This window comes from Drosophila serrata, unplaced genomic scaffold (genome assembly GCF_035046125.1).
Source record: "Drosophila serrata isolate PLE 108 unplaced genomic scaffold, ASM3504612v1 contig_184, whole genome shotgun sequence".
Lineage (NCBI taxonomy): Eukaryota > Metazoa > Arthropoda > Insecta > Diptera > Drosophilidae > Drosophila > Drosophila serrata.
This window is the reverse complement of record NW_028257082.1, coordinates 6197943-6212805: the sequence shown is the minus strand read 5'-3', so window position 1 is coordinate 6212805 and position 14863 is coordinate 6197943. Positions and strand designations below refer to the sequence as shown.

General features: G+C 43.0%; 4 protein-coding genes across 44 annotated transcripts in view; 2 read left to right on the top strand and 2 right to left on the bottom strand.

Moving 5' to 3' along the window:
- Liprin-gamma (liprin protein kazrin) overlaps positions 1-10863 on the top strand; it is a 44513-nt gene extending 33650 nt beyond the window's left edge. For 5 of the 41 annotated variants that reach the window (XM_086828494.1, XM_086828477.1, XM_086828479.1 and 2 more), the window contains 11 exons: positions 1278-1517; positions 2534-3442; positions 3509-3569; positions 4104-4303; positions 4366-4860; positions 4976-5137; positions 5262-5406; positions 7520-7540; positions 8549-8660; positions 9375-9398; positions 9463-10863. In XM_086828494.1, the coding sequence (XP_086684620.1) occupies positions 1278-1517; positions 2534-3442; positions 3509-3569; positions 4104-4303; positions 4366-4860; positions 4976-5137; positions 5262-5406; positions 7520-7540; positions 8549-8660; positions 9375-9398; positions 9463-9930 (2837 nt within the window). In that variant the 3' untranslated portion in view covers positions 9931-10863. Of the gene's footprint in view, positions 1-1277; positions 1518-2533; positions 3443-3508; positions 3570-4103; positions 4304-4365; positions 4861-4975; positions 5138-5261; positions 5407-6357; positions 7893-8548; positions 8661-9374; positions 9399-9462 lie in introns of those variants that run through there. The other 36 variants (XM_086828504.1, XM_020944210.2, XM_086828489.1 and 33 more) reach the window with 11 other exon arrangements.
- Positions 10860-11273, bottom strand: LOC110177503 (uncharacterized). Its single transcript, XM_020944259.2, has one exon. It carries the CDS (start codon positions 11271-11273, stop codon positions 11076-11078), a length of 198 nt encoding a protein of 65 aa, XP_020799918.2. The 3' UTR covers positions 10860-11075.
- A 243-nt stretch (positions 11274-11516) lies between these two features.
- Positions 11517-14487, bottom strand: pgc (polar granule component). Its single transcript, XM_086828514.1, has 2 exons — positions 14414-14487; positions 11517-12190 (listed from the first exon to the last, which is right to left on the bottom strand). Exon 2 carries the CDS (start codon positions 12168-12170, stop codon positions 11955-11957), a length of 216 nt encoding a protein of 71 aa, XP_086684640.1. The 5' UTR covers positions 12171-12190; positions 14414-14487; the 3' UTR covers positions 11517-11954.
- Positions 12009-14579, top strand: T3dh (Type III alcohol dehydrogenase). The gene is made up of 5 exons (XM_020944271.2): positions 12009-12369; positions 12424-12508; positions 13012-13386; positions 13448-13589; positions 13653-14579. Exons 1-5 carry the CDS (start codon positions 12320-12322, stop codon positions 14393-14395), a joined length of 1395 nt encoding a protein of 464 aa, XP_020799930.2. The 5' UTR covers positions 12009-12319; the 3' UTR covers positions 14396-14579.
- The last annotated feature ends 284 nt before the right edge of the window (positions 14580-14863 follow it).

The window sequence follows — 14863 nt, the reverse complement described above, 5'->3', positions numbered from 1 at the left end:
CCATTCATTTTGACCTCGATTTATATTTATATATATATCCGTACACTGTAAAGAGAAGGATTTTATGCTTCTCATTAAATGCTAATTAAATTTTAATTTAAATCCTTGGCCATAAAATAAATCCATGTTGACATTCAATAAGTACAAAAGCTGCAAAAAAGAAAAAATGGGGAAAGGAAAATAGTTGTTTTCCACTCCTGTGTGTGTGTGTGTGTGTGAGTGTGTTTTTCCTGCAGTCTGTGCAATCAATTTAGACTCATCATCATCATCACCATCATCAGTTATTCACATGACTGAATCAAGCGACCTGGATAGGGGAATTGATGATGTTTCGGGGAATAAATAGATAATCAAATTATTCATTCTCGTAAAATGCATTCTTATGAATTCTCATTGTTTTTTGACATTACTCGTTTGCATTTAGATTAATGTTCCAAAAATCAATATTAATTTATTTTCCTGTTCGATTGCTATAATTGTTGTTTATTTACTTTTCATTCCTATTTGTGCGTTTTCGGCTGTTATTGTGTTCCGTCGAGAGCAAATCTAATTTCGAATCCTGCACGCCTCTGTATTCCCCATCCATTCACCTGTCACCTGACCGGATTATATATGTATATACATCAGTCAGTCACATATACACTGGGAGAATATTGGGTTTTGGTTAGACAGTTTTTATAATTTGGAATTATGTGTTAAATAATAGAAAATGTATTTTTATGATATATTTGAAAGATAAAAAGGTTCTTGATTTTCTTCCCTAAACAATATATATATATCAGAGATTCTTCTAGATTTGAAAACTTCTAAAAAAATCAGAAAATCTAGGCAACAAAGTATTCCCAAAAGGTATTAGTGATATAACTGATAGTTTAAAAGTTTTTGGACTCATCAACTTTCAATATAATTTTGTTTTAATAACTTGAATACTTAAGCCTATCCAAATCGTGTTTATATATAGTATTTCCACAAGTGATTTTCTCAGTATGACCCACTCACGCATACAGACCAAGCCCCATTACCATTATCATCATTTGTTGGCATTGTTCTTATACTTGCTATTGCTGTTGTGGTCGTTGTTTGCCATTGCTGTTTATTTGTTTTGTTTGGAACTACTTATTGGGTCAACCCGAATTTGTTTGCCTATCCAGCCCACCCACCCATCCACCCACCTCTCGATCCCAAGCCCCCCCGTTTTCCCAGCCCGAAAATTCCCAGTGAAAAGCGTCCGTCTATATCTATGTATGTATCTGTATCCGAACAATGCCATGTTTAAGCAGTCGACAAGCGAAATGCCAATGATGTGTGCTCGATGGCCAAATTAACGCAGCCGGATCCGGATTTTCCAATTCCAATTCCAATTCCAACGAAATCGAATGCGAATCTGAATATAAATCCATCGGTGGCATTGGGACCACCGCACTCGCCCACCTCAGCCGCCAGTGCGGCCTTGCTCCTGCTGGAGTCGTCGTCCTGCGATGGCAATCGGAACGACGAGTCAAGGTTTCCTCGGCCAGGTAAGTCGAACAATCTATTTTCCGGAGACCCTCCCCCCATTTTCGCTTTCATCTCAATTTCCGCTCTGTATTTTTAATTGAAGCAGCAGCAGTCACAATTAACCCGCATGCCTCTGTAGATCCCTATGTCCTTTATCCTTTATGTATACATATATAGTAGCTGCACTTGATCCCCATTCATCCGCTTAGTGCCTGCCGATTCATTGCTCTTCTGGCCTGGTTAAGTTATAATTGCACTGAATTTAGTAGTTCGCCTGCAAAAACTTTGAATGTGTGTTCTCCGTTCTCGTTTCTCTTTCGCCTTTCAGTTCTCATTTTGCATATTAAATGCGATTACTACCGGCATCAGCTGGCGCTTGGTCTTTGGTTGTGTGCCAAAGGGATTGCTTTAGTTTCCCATTTTATTTCCCTGCAAATGAAACTTGGCGTTGGAGGGGGGAAAGTGTAAAAAAGCGCGGGACCCTCACTTGGTAGTGGGTTTAGTGGGTTAGAGGATGGCTTCAATGCTAATTATGAGTAGAAATTCGATGAGCAGGCGTGCAAGTCAGTTATGTAGTTGAAAACAGAAGCTTTGAAGAATAATGTTTTATATGAATATAATTGGCATCAAGAAAATGATAAATATATAGATCTTACTATAGACCTATTATAAGTTCTTACACTTTAGACTTGAAATTACGCTTTACTTATTTAAACTCTTAAATCAAAAGGAACTTCCTTACCAAAATGCAATTAGGTGGCAGCCTTACAAGGTAGACCCTCTCTCTTGGGAAAAAATAATGGAAAAAGTTGTAAAAAATGATTTAGATTGAAATATATTTTACTCAAAGAATTAGTATACATTTAAAGAGCTACAAAACCCCCCATTTCCAGCTTTTGTTAAAACTAATTACTGGCTTGCACACCTGCCACGATCACCGCTTGTCCGCAGCTTGGTAGCTGTAGCTGAGAGCTCCTTAAGCAGGGATTAAGTATATTCCCTAAATATGTTTGCCACATATCACAATCTCTTACAGAAACTGCCCTCAAATTGCGGGAGGAGAACGATCGCCTCAATGCCGAACTGCTCCGGCTGAGGCGTCACCTCGAGCTCTCCACAGATGGTGCAGTCGGTGGCGTCATGGACTCCGTTCCGGACATTGAGACGAGTCCAGGTGCTGAGGGATCAGCAGCCAAGGATCGCATTGAACGTCTGGAATCCGAGCTCAGGACAGTGAAGAACCAACTACTGACCATGCGACTGGAGAGGAAGAAGCTCCGCACGGACAAGTCAGATCTTCTGGGTCAGGTGAAGCAACTGTGCGCCTCGCTGCAGGAGAAGGAGCAGGAGCTGCGTGACTTTATCCGAAACTATCAGGAGCGAGTACGGGCCACGGAGACGACAAATGCCAAGATCTCGGGGGATCGGGATCGGGAGCGTTTCCAGTTGCTGAAACAGGCACGGGATGAGGCCGAACGTTCCCTGGCCCTGGCCCAGCAACTCTCGGCGAGAGATCTTCAGCTCCAGCGGCTGCAGGAACAGCTACAGGAGGCACGTCGTCAGATGACAGGATGTCTGTCCGACCAGGAGAGTCTCCACTCCTTTGCTCCCCTCACACCACCATCGGCGGCTTCGGGAATGCTCGGACAGATGGCCGCCGCCTCTGGAATAGGCGGAGGATTAGCCGGGTTGCGAGGCACTGGCGCTGAGGATAGTGGACGTGGCAACTCTCTGTCCGCCTTCAGTGGCAGTCTAAGTGGTGGTTCTGGAGCCACGGCAGGGGATCGTAACTCCTGCTCGAATGACTCGGGACTGAGGAACAGCAGCGACCGGGAGAGCACGGGCGGCGAGCTGAACTTCAGCGATGGCACCTGCGACAATGGTCCCTGCATCACAGTCGATCCGGACAGCATCTCGCTTGTGTCCAGCCAGAATATGTATCAATGTGAGTGGGATAAAGATTAGAGTATTAATGTATTAGTAAAACATATAATTTTTATATCTTATTTAGTTGGAACACCCAAGGAACGGAGTCCCACATTGTCACCACTTAATTCGGCTGCATATTCAAGGTAATTTTATAAAGAAACTTTACCAGGGAATTTTAAAGTATACTTTCGGTTTCAATTTCCATTGATTTTAATCCTTTTTTTTTTGCTGAAACCTATAACAATTTAACTGGATTAGAGTTTTTCTTCATTAGTAAGATATAAATTTAATTAGTTCACATCATCACACATTTAATTGTTAATAGTTTTTATAGTTTTCCCTTAGCTTTAGAGCATACAGTTTCATATAATTGATTATTTGCATTGCAAATACACTTAATTCAGCAACGAGAAACTTTACATTACACGCTTAATTTAATCTTTGCCAATGGGCATGTGTAATTAATTACATTTTGAAAACCAATATTAAAACAGAATTAATTGCAAATGGTGGGTACTGAGATTACACGAATATTTGCAATAAATTTAAATGCAGAAACTGAATTAAGCTTAGATTTTGTGTTGTGTTGACAGTGATGGATGGGTTTTATTGGTTCCCAAAATTATAAATACATTATATTAAATTACTATAATTATTTCCAAAACTATTTTATTTAGATCTGTGGAACAGCTGGGCTCACCTGTGGACCCTGAAGGTCCTGGCGGTGGAGCCATTAGCCGGAAGTTTGCCAATGCCAGCAAGAGTGGACCATTGGGCGCTCGGAATGGACGTGGAGGAACTTGGGGCAGCATATCCCGGGTCTTTGCTCGCTCCAGAAATAAGAGCAAGGCCCTGTCCGCCGATGGAGTGACTGAATGTGAGTTCTGGGCAAATGAATAAATATAAAATTTTATAAATATCCCAAACCCCCTTACCTAGATGCCGACTATTCCTGGAATCCCATGTCCGAGGAGGGCTACGCCGAGAAGCTGCGTCTGTTGCGTGAAGCCTCTCAGCTGCCCATCGACCGCTGGCGGGCCACCCAGGTGCTCGCCTGGCTGGAGGTGGCTCTGGGTATGCCACAGTATAGCGCCAGGTGTGCGGAGAATGTGAAGAGCGGAAAGGTCCTGCTGGAGCTTAACGATGTGGAGCTGGAGGCAGGCCTGGGCCTGGCCCATCCAATGCATCGCAAGAAACTGCGACTGGCCATTGAGGAGCAGAGGCGACCGGAACTGGTCCGTTATCCACTGATCACGCAGCTGGGACACACCTGGGTGGCCACCGAGTGGCTGCCGGACATAGGACTGCCCCAGTATGCAGAGCCATTCGTTCAGTCCCTGGTCGATGCTCGAATGTTGGATACGCTGTCCAAGAAGGAGCTGGAGAAGTTTCTGGGCGTCACGCGGAAATTCCACCAGGCCAGCATTGTACATGGTAAGAGTCTTTCCTCCTCCCAGTTCCTAAATATTTTCCTGCTTTTCCTGCTTTTCCTCCTAGTGAACCCTTTTGACCAAATGCAAAACTTTCCCTTGTCTCTCTCTCCCAACAGGCATTCACGTGTTGCGCATCGTGAAGTACGACAGACAAACGCTGGCCATGCGCCGCGTGCAATCCGAGTCGGTGGACACGGACCCCATTGTGTGGACGAACCAGCGCTTCATCCGCTGGGTGCGATCCATCGACCTGGGCGAATATGCGGATAACCTGAAGGGTGCGTGTGCCATATCGATGGCTCTTTGATTGCGCCATTCAGGGCTGCAATTACGGAGCTCCTCCACCTTTTGACCCGCTTTAATCCCTGCCCTCTATCCCCCCCTATTTTGACCAATTTGCAGACAGCGGCGTGCACGGCGGCCTGGTGGTATTGGAGCCATCATTTTCCGGGGACACCATGGCCACTGCCTTGGGCATTCCGCCGTCGAAGAACATAATACGGCGACATCTCAACACGGAATTCGATGCCCTCATTTTGCCCGCACGGTAAGTTTTAAGGGCTTAGCGACCCCACAGAAACCATCTAGGATATCTAGGATATCAGTGTGTGTGCTGTGTGTGTGAGTGTGAGCGTGTGAGTGAGTGCTGTGCTTGTGCGTGTGAGAGTATCCTTTGTGTAATCCCCCGGGTTTGACATGTGAAATGTGAAATCATAAATATGTGTAGCGTAATACAGCGTTTTGATTAGAGTTGCCTTTTGTTTTGATTGAGTTATTGCCGTTTTGTATATTCATCGGAACCCAATCCACCATCCACTCCCCCTCCCAGAGTTTATATATATTAACTTTCCCGTTAACGGTTATTTTGTTGTGTGTGTTCTGTTCCTGCAACCTTCCTTCTCCAAGGAGTGGTGTTCCTCTTAGAGGACTTTTGCTTGACATTCGTTTTGGCAGGCATTACGTGTTACTTTTGTTACTGTGGGAGGAGCTCTTCAGATCTCATTTCATCTGCTTATTACCATCATACATACATAAGATACGTACACTCATCCATCACTGGCTATTATATATATTTAGTGCATTCAGATCATTCGTTTTGTCAGCTGCTTCTTATGTGCATCCATTCATCTATCTATCTATCTTTCGCATACTGGGCCAGCTTCTCAAATCATTAGATGTCATATCATGCGACGTCATATCTGTATCTGTATCTATAAATCGTAACGTAACGGTCTACGGCCTGCATCTATTAGATAATACTGTACTTAGTTTCATTGTTGATGATCTTGTGAACTTGTGTCCTAGACGAACTTTCGAACTTAAGTAAAAAATAAAATTAAAAAACTAAAATGCCTCGATTAAGCGAATCGCACTAATGGCGGCCCCCGTGGCCATGTTTCTCTCTCTTTTCTTTCCCAATAATCACACAAAAAAAATATTAAAAAAATGTCTCGTTCCGATATTTATTGTGTTCTTTCTATATCCAAAAAATATGCAGATACATTATTTACTGTCAAATGGAAGAATTTCAAATGGAAGCCTCCAGACAATTGGCCAAATTGCAGGGCCACTAAATCCGCACGAGCCACCAGGGAGAGTGTCGAATCGAAACTCAAACGGGGGACTCATACTGATTTGTTTAGCCAAGCTGAGATGATGATGATACGATAATAAACTATAGGGAGAGAACAATAACTGGAGCACAGCGCTAGTCACTTTGTCATTACGAATAGTTGATAGATCCACACGGCATCAGAGCCACACATCCAATTAGTAATCATACAGATATATTATATATTAAGTGCAGTAGGCATCGAACTAGGAACGCACACATCTAAAACCAAGTGTCCAAGCTTTGCATATCCGATATCGATATTATTATTAGGATACACTCCCCGAGGAGCGCTTAACGTTGCATTTACTTACATAGGTTGGTTTACAAGTCAAGCATTTAATGTAGTAGAATCGAATAGAGTTAAGGCTTTTGCGTCAATGTAATCGAGTGAGGGGGAGTGAAAGCTCCTCGGATACGATATTAAATGTTACAAGTCTAGGGATATATGGGGCATTGCGAATGCCACCATCACACAAATACAGACATATAGACATATTTCCATGCGAGCGGCGGCTTTCGTCACCCAAGAAGTTCACTGTGATACAGGGAGCTGTTTTCAGAGCTCGGTTAGCCGGCCACCGACGCACAATTGAACCTTAAAGACCAATTACATAACCACACGCTCGCACACATGAACATGAACGTGAACACATACATACACACACATCAACATTTCCGTGGTTAGTTGACTTAGTCCATGTTTGGTGTTGCATACTGTGGAGCGTTCTAATGAGTTTGCCCTGCGGTTCGAGTTACCGCTCTGTTTCTCCAACACTTTTGGCCACCCAAAATTATATTACGAAGTATTTCGCATTGGCTGTTGCTATCAAAATATTGTTATTACTGAGATATTTTGAGGAAATCAACCGCAGGGTTAACTCGGTAAAAGTTAATTTATTTAAGAAGTCGTTGTTTTGGTTTTGCAATTTGCAACTACAGTGTCAATTGTAAGTAAAACTTGCTTACTAAGTAGCCTATCTCTCTGTCTCTCTTTCACACTCACAACACACCCAACACCCACACACACACACATACACATATGCAGACACTCGACAACAAGTTCTATGTATGTGTTATCAATGTTCTTAAGTAGCTTGAACTAGTCTAAACGTTGTCATCTTACTAAGTACCACTCTGCATACGACTATATTACATTATCGATAATCGAACCAAACTGTGTGATTGGAACTCAAAGGCTTTAAAAATACAAATTTTATTGGCTGCTCTGGTTTCGTGTCTCTGTTAGCAAATACTATATTCTTTTCTCGAGTTATACCTATTCTTTCTTCTTTTCCTAGGGGGGTTTTCTCTTACCCTAAATACAAATATTTAGTTGTTGTTTTGCGCTACGAGTAGTCACTTATGCTAATTATCGATTACCAAATACGAAACAAATAAAAAGTCAAAACTCTCCAAAACATTGATTAACCAGAATTTTATCGTCTTTTGTCCCATTTCTTTTTTCCATCTTTCCTATATTTTATCCACTCTCTTTTGCTTTGCCATCCGTATGTGTTACCACTTCAATTTCCAATTGTAATCGAATCAACGGCTTGTTGTTGTTGCTAACCTCTGCTTGATTGTCCAACACGATTGCCAACACAACAATGACAACAATACCCAACCAACAACTCGACAACGACATCAACATCAACAACACAACAACCAACAACAACAATCAACAACACATCAATGAAACTAATTTCTGTGTGTGTATGTGTGCCTGCTGCCTGCCTGCTCTCTCTCTATCTCTGTCTCTGTATCGCTATATCTGATGCTCTGCCTGACCGCCCGACCACCCGCACTCTCCAATTTCACCAAACCAATCGATCCAAAACTCTCCACAAATCCCCTCATCTGCTGTCTGTGTCCTGTCTTCTATGTGCTGCCTGCGCCTGCCTGCCTACGAAAATCGAAAATACATGCACCACAACAACAAACCAACCCACTCACCCAACAACAACAACAACCACAACAAACATGTTATATGTCACCCACTCCAACCCACACACACACACACGCATATGACCTATGCAAAAATTCGCAAATCGAAATTGCCATGTTTGTTGTGTAGAGCGACTCTCGGTCAGGGCATCCGTTCCGGTTGCGGCGTTGTGCCACTAACGGGACCCGGCGGACTGCAGCACTATGCCACAACAGATCGCCGCTCGAGCGGTAGCCTCAGGGTAAGTACCGATTTCTATATGATTTATCAAGTCTATAACCATTATGTCTATAATACGAATTACAAATACTCTACCAAATGTCCTTACTCTTGCTGTGTTCAAAGCCTGTCTTGACGTGAAGCTTTTGTTGTTGCTCGGTGTCTAATGTTATCCTGTGAAGTATAGATATCACATTTACAGAAATTCCAGTTTACAAATATCTAAACAGTTTAGATACTTTAAATTAAATTAATAAATAAATGAATAAGTGGATTTATGATAACATTCTCTGTAATATCTGAAGATAAATATCAGAGTTAGGTATCAACAAAGTTGCAGTAAATCTTATATATTTATCTGGCTTACACTGGCTTCCAAACCAGATATACAGTGCGGTACCGGACCACTTTTAAGATGTATTAATTGTTTAGTTTCATTTAAACCTAAGCCAAAGTAAAGTATTCAAATATTATATGTACCCTTTTAAAGAGCATGTCACTGTTTTCACACAGATTATACATTAAAACAACATCAAGTCAACTCAAAACACAAACATTTTAAAACTTCTAATTAAAATCAAACAAATAGTTTCCCAATGGTATAGTAAGTCTAGGCAGCTAGCAACAACATAAGCCTCACGCCAGTACCAGGAAACTATCAATTATCAAAGGGTTACATCAATTTAATTTAAAACATTACAAAACTTATTCTTTTCATTTCTTCTGTAACACTTAGATTTCGGCATGGAAAGGATCTCAGGTGAGTTAAGCCTCCATTTCAATTTCAATAACTTGTTCTAATTATTGGTTATATCTGCTTTCAGAGCTCCCTTTCAAAAGCCTTTCGGTTTAACACCAAACCCCATCGCACCGGCGATCGCAGCTCCTTTGGCAACTCCACCTCCCCAACGCCTTCGTACAGCAGCAGCGAAGGTGGCGGAGGAATATACGCAACCATAGGCCACCAGTATCCCCATCCGCATTCGAATCCTCAGCAGCAGCAGCAGCAGCACTATCACCACTTCCTTCCGCCGCCGACGACGGCTCCGCCACCCATTCCCTCGGCGGGAGCCATCTATGGACATGGCCATGGTCCACCGCCTGGTCACCGTGTGAGTGCTCCGCCCGTGGGCGGTGCGCTGGACGCGGGCGTGGCCGAGGCGCAGTTGCTCTATGAGCAGAGTCGGCGGCGCGTGAAGAGCATCAGCGATATTGGAGCCTCGACGAGTGCCGGCAGCGTGGGAGCCTGCAGCCTGGGTGGCATATCGGCCTCCTCGGAGTCGCCCGAGTAGGAGTGCTAGCTAGGTTAGATTAGGTTAGGATTAGGGAGTGGATAGCGGAACCAGACTACCAAAGATACTCAGCTGCAGGCCCTCGACTTTATATACATACCTTCCCAGCTGCATTTGAGCTTAGATTCAACGAGCAAAACTCTATTCCACATTCCACGTCAGTGTCAGACCCACCTATGAGATACAAGCATTCAGCAGATACAGATACATATGCGTCGAGAATACAAATAAGCGAGTAAGCATTTGATCAAATCAGATATAACTACGAACCATATGCTAATGCATAATTAACGACATAAATCTAGTGTAGACTAAGCCCAGAAATCGAATCAAACCCACAAACACACACACAGTAACGGGAATAGTTTAATCAATCATTGTAATTGTAATTCTATATTTGTAATTTGTAATTGTAACTGTAAAGCTAGCTTTAAACCGATTTAATACCAGGAGACGGAGATGAAGACGGAGGCACTATACTCACAGAATACTTAGCCGACACTGGAGATGCGATTGCAATTTAGATAAATTGAAATTATTTTGTAACCGAAACTATCGTAGCTAAGCAAATGGAAACGGAAACGGAAACTATTGAATTAAATTTGATAACTTGTAAATTATGGTAAGCCCTAAGCAGCGTTCAATATCGCATGGTAATGGTTAAACTCAAAATACAGAAACGTAAACAGAATCAAATATAAGCTAATTAAAAACAGACAAAACGCACTTTCCCCCAAACCCTCGCACAACCAAAGAAAGTCAAAGTCAAAGTGAAAGTCAAAGTCAGCCCGCTTAATCCGCCAATCTATCAGTATCGAAGAATCCCCAAAACAAATAAAAAAGCGTCAGGGTATTATTAAGCTGACCAATTTAACTCTAGACCTATGACGAACAAACTATCGAATAAACCAATGATCAAAACTCTGTTGTAAACGGAACTTGCATTTATTGTGTCCTGTGGGGAGGTCCACCCACTAGATGAGTAGGATCTCAACGAATTGCATTCTCTCAACTCCAAAACATTTCACCTTCACCGAGAGTTGATGTGCCTCCTGTGTCCTTTGTGGTTCGGTGCAGCGTCGCGGAAGCTTGGACTTGGTTGCGGACTCCGTCTCCATCTCCATCTCCTCCATCCGCTCGGATTGCTAGCGTCGATCGTCATCGTTGTCATTGCGCGGACGTCGTGTGGTGTAAGGACGACCCTTGGGCTCCGGATTGGGATTCGGTTCGGCGGCAGTCAGAGTGCCCAGGCTGCCAATGATGGCGAGGATGCCAAAAACCAAGAACAAGCTAAACCACTTCATGTCGTCACGCCGAGTATCAGATGCAAACTGCTGACCCATCCACTGGGGATCGAACGTTTTATGGTCTGGCGCCAAATGCTAATCAAGGGAATACCCGTCAACATCGCTTACCTTTCCCAGTTGTTTATGTCCGCTGATCGTGGTGATAGTGAGCCAAATTGAGTTGTAAATCTAGCGTTAAAAGTGGGCGGACATTCATTTAGGTAATTAGCTCCAGCGAACAATTGTTCTCCCATTACAATCACATTTGAGTGTGGGATCTTTCATTGAAAACAATTAGCATTATTTTACTATTATTGCTCATATATATTTCAGAGTCGTTCTTGTTAAGGATCTATAAAACAGTTACGTTATTCCCTTAAGTTGTTCTTGTATACATTATGCGATCACTTTTTGAAATACAAATAGTGTACGATATCGACAGCAAATGATTGCCAATTATATATGTCTGGGACTTGGATAAGTAGATTGTTAAAAAATAAACAAATTAATAACGCGGATTTTTCACAAATGGAAACGTTCGATAAACACGGAAAATTAATCTTCAGTTCGAACAGGGGTATACAAAAACTCCATTTTGGGGACTGATGATACAACAAGCAAGCAAGCATCTCTCAGAAATGCTCTTACAAAGACCAACTGATCTGGCTAAACTTATTAACAATAACTTATTATTTATACAAATATCACAAAGCTGGCTTCTATCAGGTTGTTTTCCAATTAAAACATCCACTGATCTGTGTTGGGCGGCGGGCTCAAGGTCAGCTTTTGCTGGAAAAGCTGACCGAGCTCGTTCATTTCACGCTCGCGACGCAGCTCCTCCCCCACCTGATGCCACAGGCTCTCAAATCCATTGTCGTGGGGGGTCATGGAGACATCGCCTTCGCAGGAGCTGTCCTCGAAAACAAAGGAGTATTCTTGCTGATAGTCGCACATATTTCGGGTTTTCTTGTTTTCTGTTAAGAGTCGAAGAGAAATTCAAATGGTTAGTTATCGATTGACCAGGGCTATCGGTTGGCGCTCATTAACGATTCCAGTTCTTATCAAACGCAAAGCTCAAACATCTGTTTTCATTTGTGTACAAAATGTCGCGCAAGAATGTCTTGAGTTTGATCAACACGATCGTGGCCAACTCGTAAGTCTTATGTTAATTAAGCACCAGTTTAATTCTAATATAATCTTATTAAAGCTGCAAGTGCCCCGCCCACTCACATAATTATGGCTCCGCCGCCCCCACTGCAGTTCAAACTGGTCGCATGGAATACGCCTTTGAGGCAAGTATTATTTACCTTGGACTTTGGCCAGCAGCCAAAAAAGCTGAGGAAGATTACCTGCAGACGACAGGCAACCAAAGTCTGGAGCAGATAGCAATCTCCGCCTTTTTATGATTTTTAGAATCTGAGAACTTAATGTCTGGGAAATTATCTATTTATACAGAGTTTTTAGCCAAGAAATTTAAAGGATTCTCTTTGTCCGAATAAAATAACTTTCATAGTTTTTAAGATTAAGAAGTCAGTTCCGCCCTATAAATGTATTTTTGATCAGCATCAAAAGGCGAGTCAATCCAGGCATGTTTTGACGGTAGTATAAGAACTATCAGAGGACAGTTTTCCAAATTAAAATTAATGCTATTTTGACTGAGTTATAGCTTTTCTAAACTTTGTTTAGTAAAAATATATTTGCATAATTAAGAATCGTGTTTCCAAACTGCTTGGAAACGTTTGCTAACCAAGTTTAGCTTCCTTTTTATTTAAATTTATTAACAAATATTAATCAGATGTCCGCCTCAACTGTGCGATTTGGACCTGGAGTGAGTGGCGAAGTTGGAGCTGATCTACGAAACTTGGGTGCCCAGAAGGTGTGCCTGGTGACTGATCGCAATGTGGCTCAGTTGCCCTCCGTGAAGGTGGCTCTGGACTCATTAGCCCGGAATGGCATAAACTACGAAGTTTATGATGAAACCCGCGTGGAGCCAACCGATGGCAGTTTGTGGAAGGCAGCAGAGTTTGCCCGTCGGAATGACTTTGATGCATTCCTGGCAATTGGTGGCGGTTCGGTTATTGATACAGCCAAGGCAGCTAATCTCTTTAGCAGTGATCGAAATGCGGAATTTCTGGACTATGTCAACGCTCCCATTGGCAAGGGCAAAGAGGTTTGCATATTTGAATTTAATTTTAAAAAATTATGTAGTAATTTTTATGTAATCTTTTTAGATAGCTGTGAAGCTGAAGCCCTTGATAGCCATGCCCACCACCTCAGGAACTGGCTCGGAAACTACTGGAGTGGCCATTTTCGACTACAAGAAGCTGCATGCCAAGACAGGGATCTCCAGCAAGTTCCTGAAGCCTACTCTGGGTAGGAGTTTCAATAAGTTTAGAAGTATTTAAATGATTGTTAAACCCAATTTCTCCTTTGTAGCTCTGATTGATCCCCTGCACACACTATCCCAGCCGGAACGTGTCATGGCCTTTGCTGGCTTCGATGTCTTCTGCCATGCCCTGGAGAGCTTTACGGCGGTGGACTACAGGGAACGTGGTCCGGCGCCCAGTGATCCCAGCCTGAGACCCACTTACCAGGGCAGGAACCCCGTGTCGGATGTCTGGGCACGCTTTGCTTTGGAATCGATACGCAACAACTTTGTGGATGCCATTTACCAGCCGGATAATTTGAGCGCCAGATCACAGATGCACCTGGCATCGACAATGGCGGGTGTGGGATTTGGCAATGCCGGCGTCCACCTGTGCCATGGACTCTCCTATCCCATTTCTGGGAATGTCAGGGACTACAAGCCCAAAGGCTACTCTCCAGATCATGCCCTAATCCCGCATGGCTTGTCTGTGGTGATCAGTGCTCCGGCAGTGTTTGAATTCACGGCTCCCGCCTGTCCGGAGCGTCACTTGGAGGCCGCCCAGTTGCTGGGCGCCGAGGTGAGGGGAGTGAAGAAATCAGACGCCGGTCGACTTTTGGCGGACACTGTACGAGGTTATATGCAACGCGCTGGCATCGAAAATGGCCTCCGTGAGCTTGGGTTCTCGAGCAGCGATGTGCCCGCTTTGGTGGAGGGAACCCTGCCCCAGGAGAGGATCACTAAGCTGGCGCCCAGGGCACAGACACAGGAGAACCTGGCGCAATTGTTTGACAACTCCATGGTGGTCTATTAATTTGGGAGCTCAACTTACCCACGCTCAACTGGTTCGCTTGAAGAAAAGTCTTTAACTAACGGATCTTGGTCTGGATTTAAGATCACACTAAAGCTTTGAAGATTATAGAAGATGCCAGACTATTTTATATAAATTTATACAAAAAATACCATTTAACTTTATATTGAATATTTTGTAAATTTGATTTCATGCTTTCTTTACTTTTTTACTTGGGTTTAGGTGGGCTTTAATTCAATATTTATCTGCTATTATTTTATGAGTTATAGGTTTGGAAAAGCTTTAAGTTGAGTCTTTGAAGACACAGAAGAGAAAAGAGCGCTTGACTTTCAGAGATTATTAAGCCGGTGTAAGCTTCTCTTAAAGTCTCATTCTTTATTTAGAACACTCTCTTAAAACCTCTTCTGCTACCTCCTTCTGGAAATTCAACTTAGGAAAGCAAAATCTCGGAACAAAGTGTATTCCTTTACA

Excerpts from the sequence above, each read along its gene's own strand:
- LOC110177503 (XM_020944259.2), bottom strand. The coding sequence starts at position 11,273 with ATGGGTCAGCAGTTTGCATCTGATACTCGGCGTGACGACATGAAGTGG.
- T3dh (XM_020944271.2), top strand. The coding sequence starts at position 12,320 with ATGTCGCGCAAGAATGTCTTGAGTTTGATCAACACGATCGTGGCCAAC. Across the intron at positions 12,370-12,423 it reads AACACGATCGTGGCCAACTC|CTGCAAGTGCCCCGCCCACT; the intron begins GTAAGTCTTATG and ends ATCTTATTAAAG. Across the intron at positions 13,590-13,652 it reads GTTCCTGAAGCCTACTCTGG|CTCTGATTGATCCCCTGCAC; the intron begins GTAGGAGTTTCA and ends TCTCCTTTGTAG.
- pgc (XM_086828514.1), bottom strand. The coding sequence starts at position 12,170 with ATGTGCGACTATCAGCAAGAATACTCCTTTGTTTTCGAGGACAGCTCC.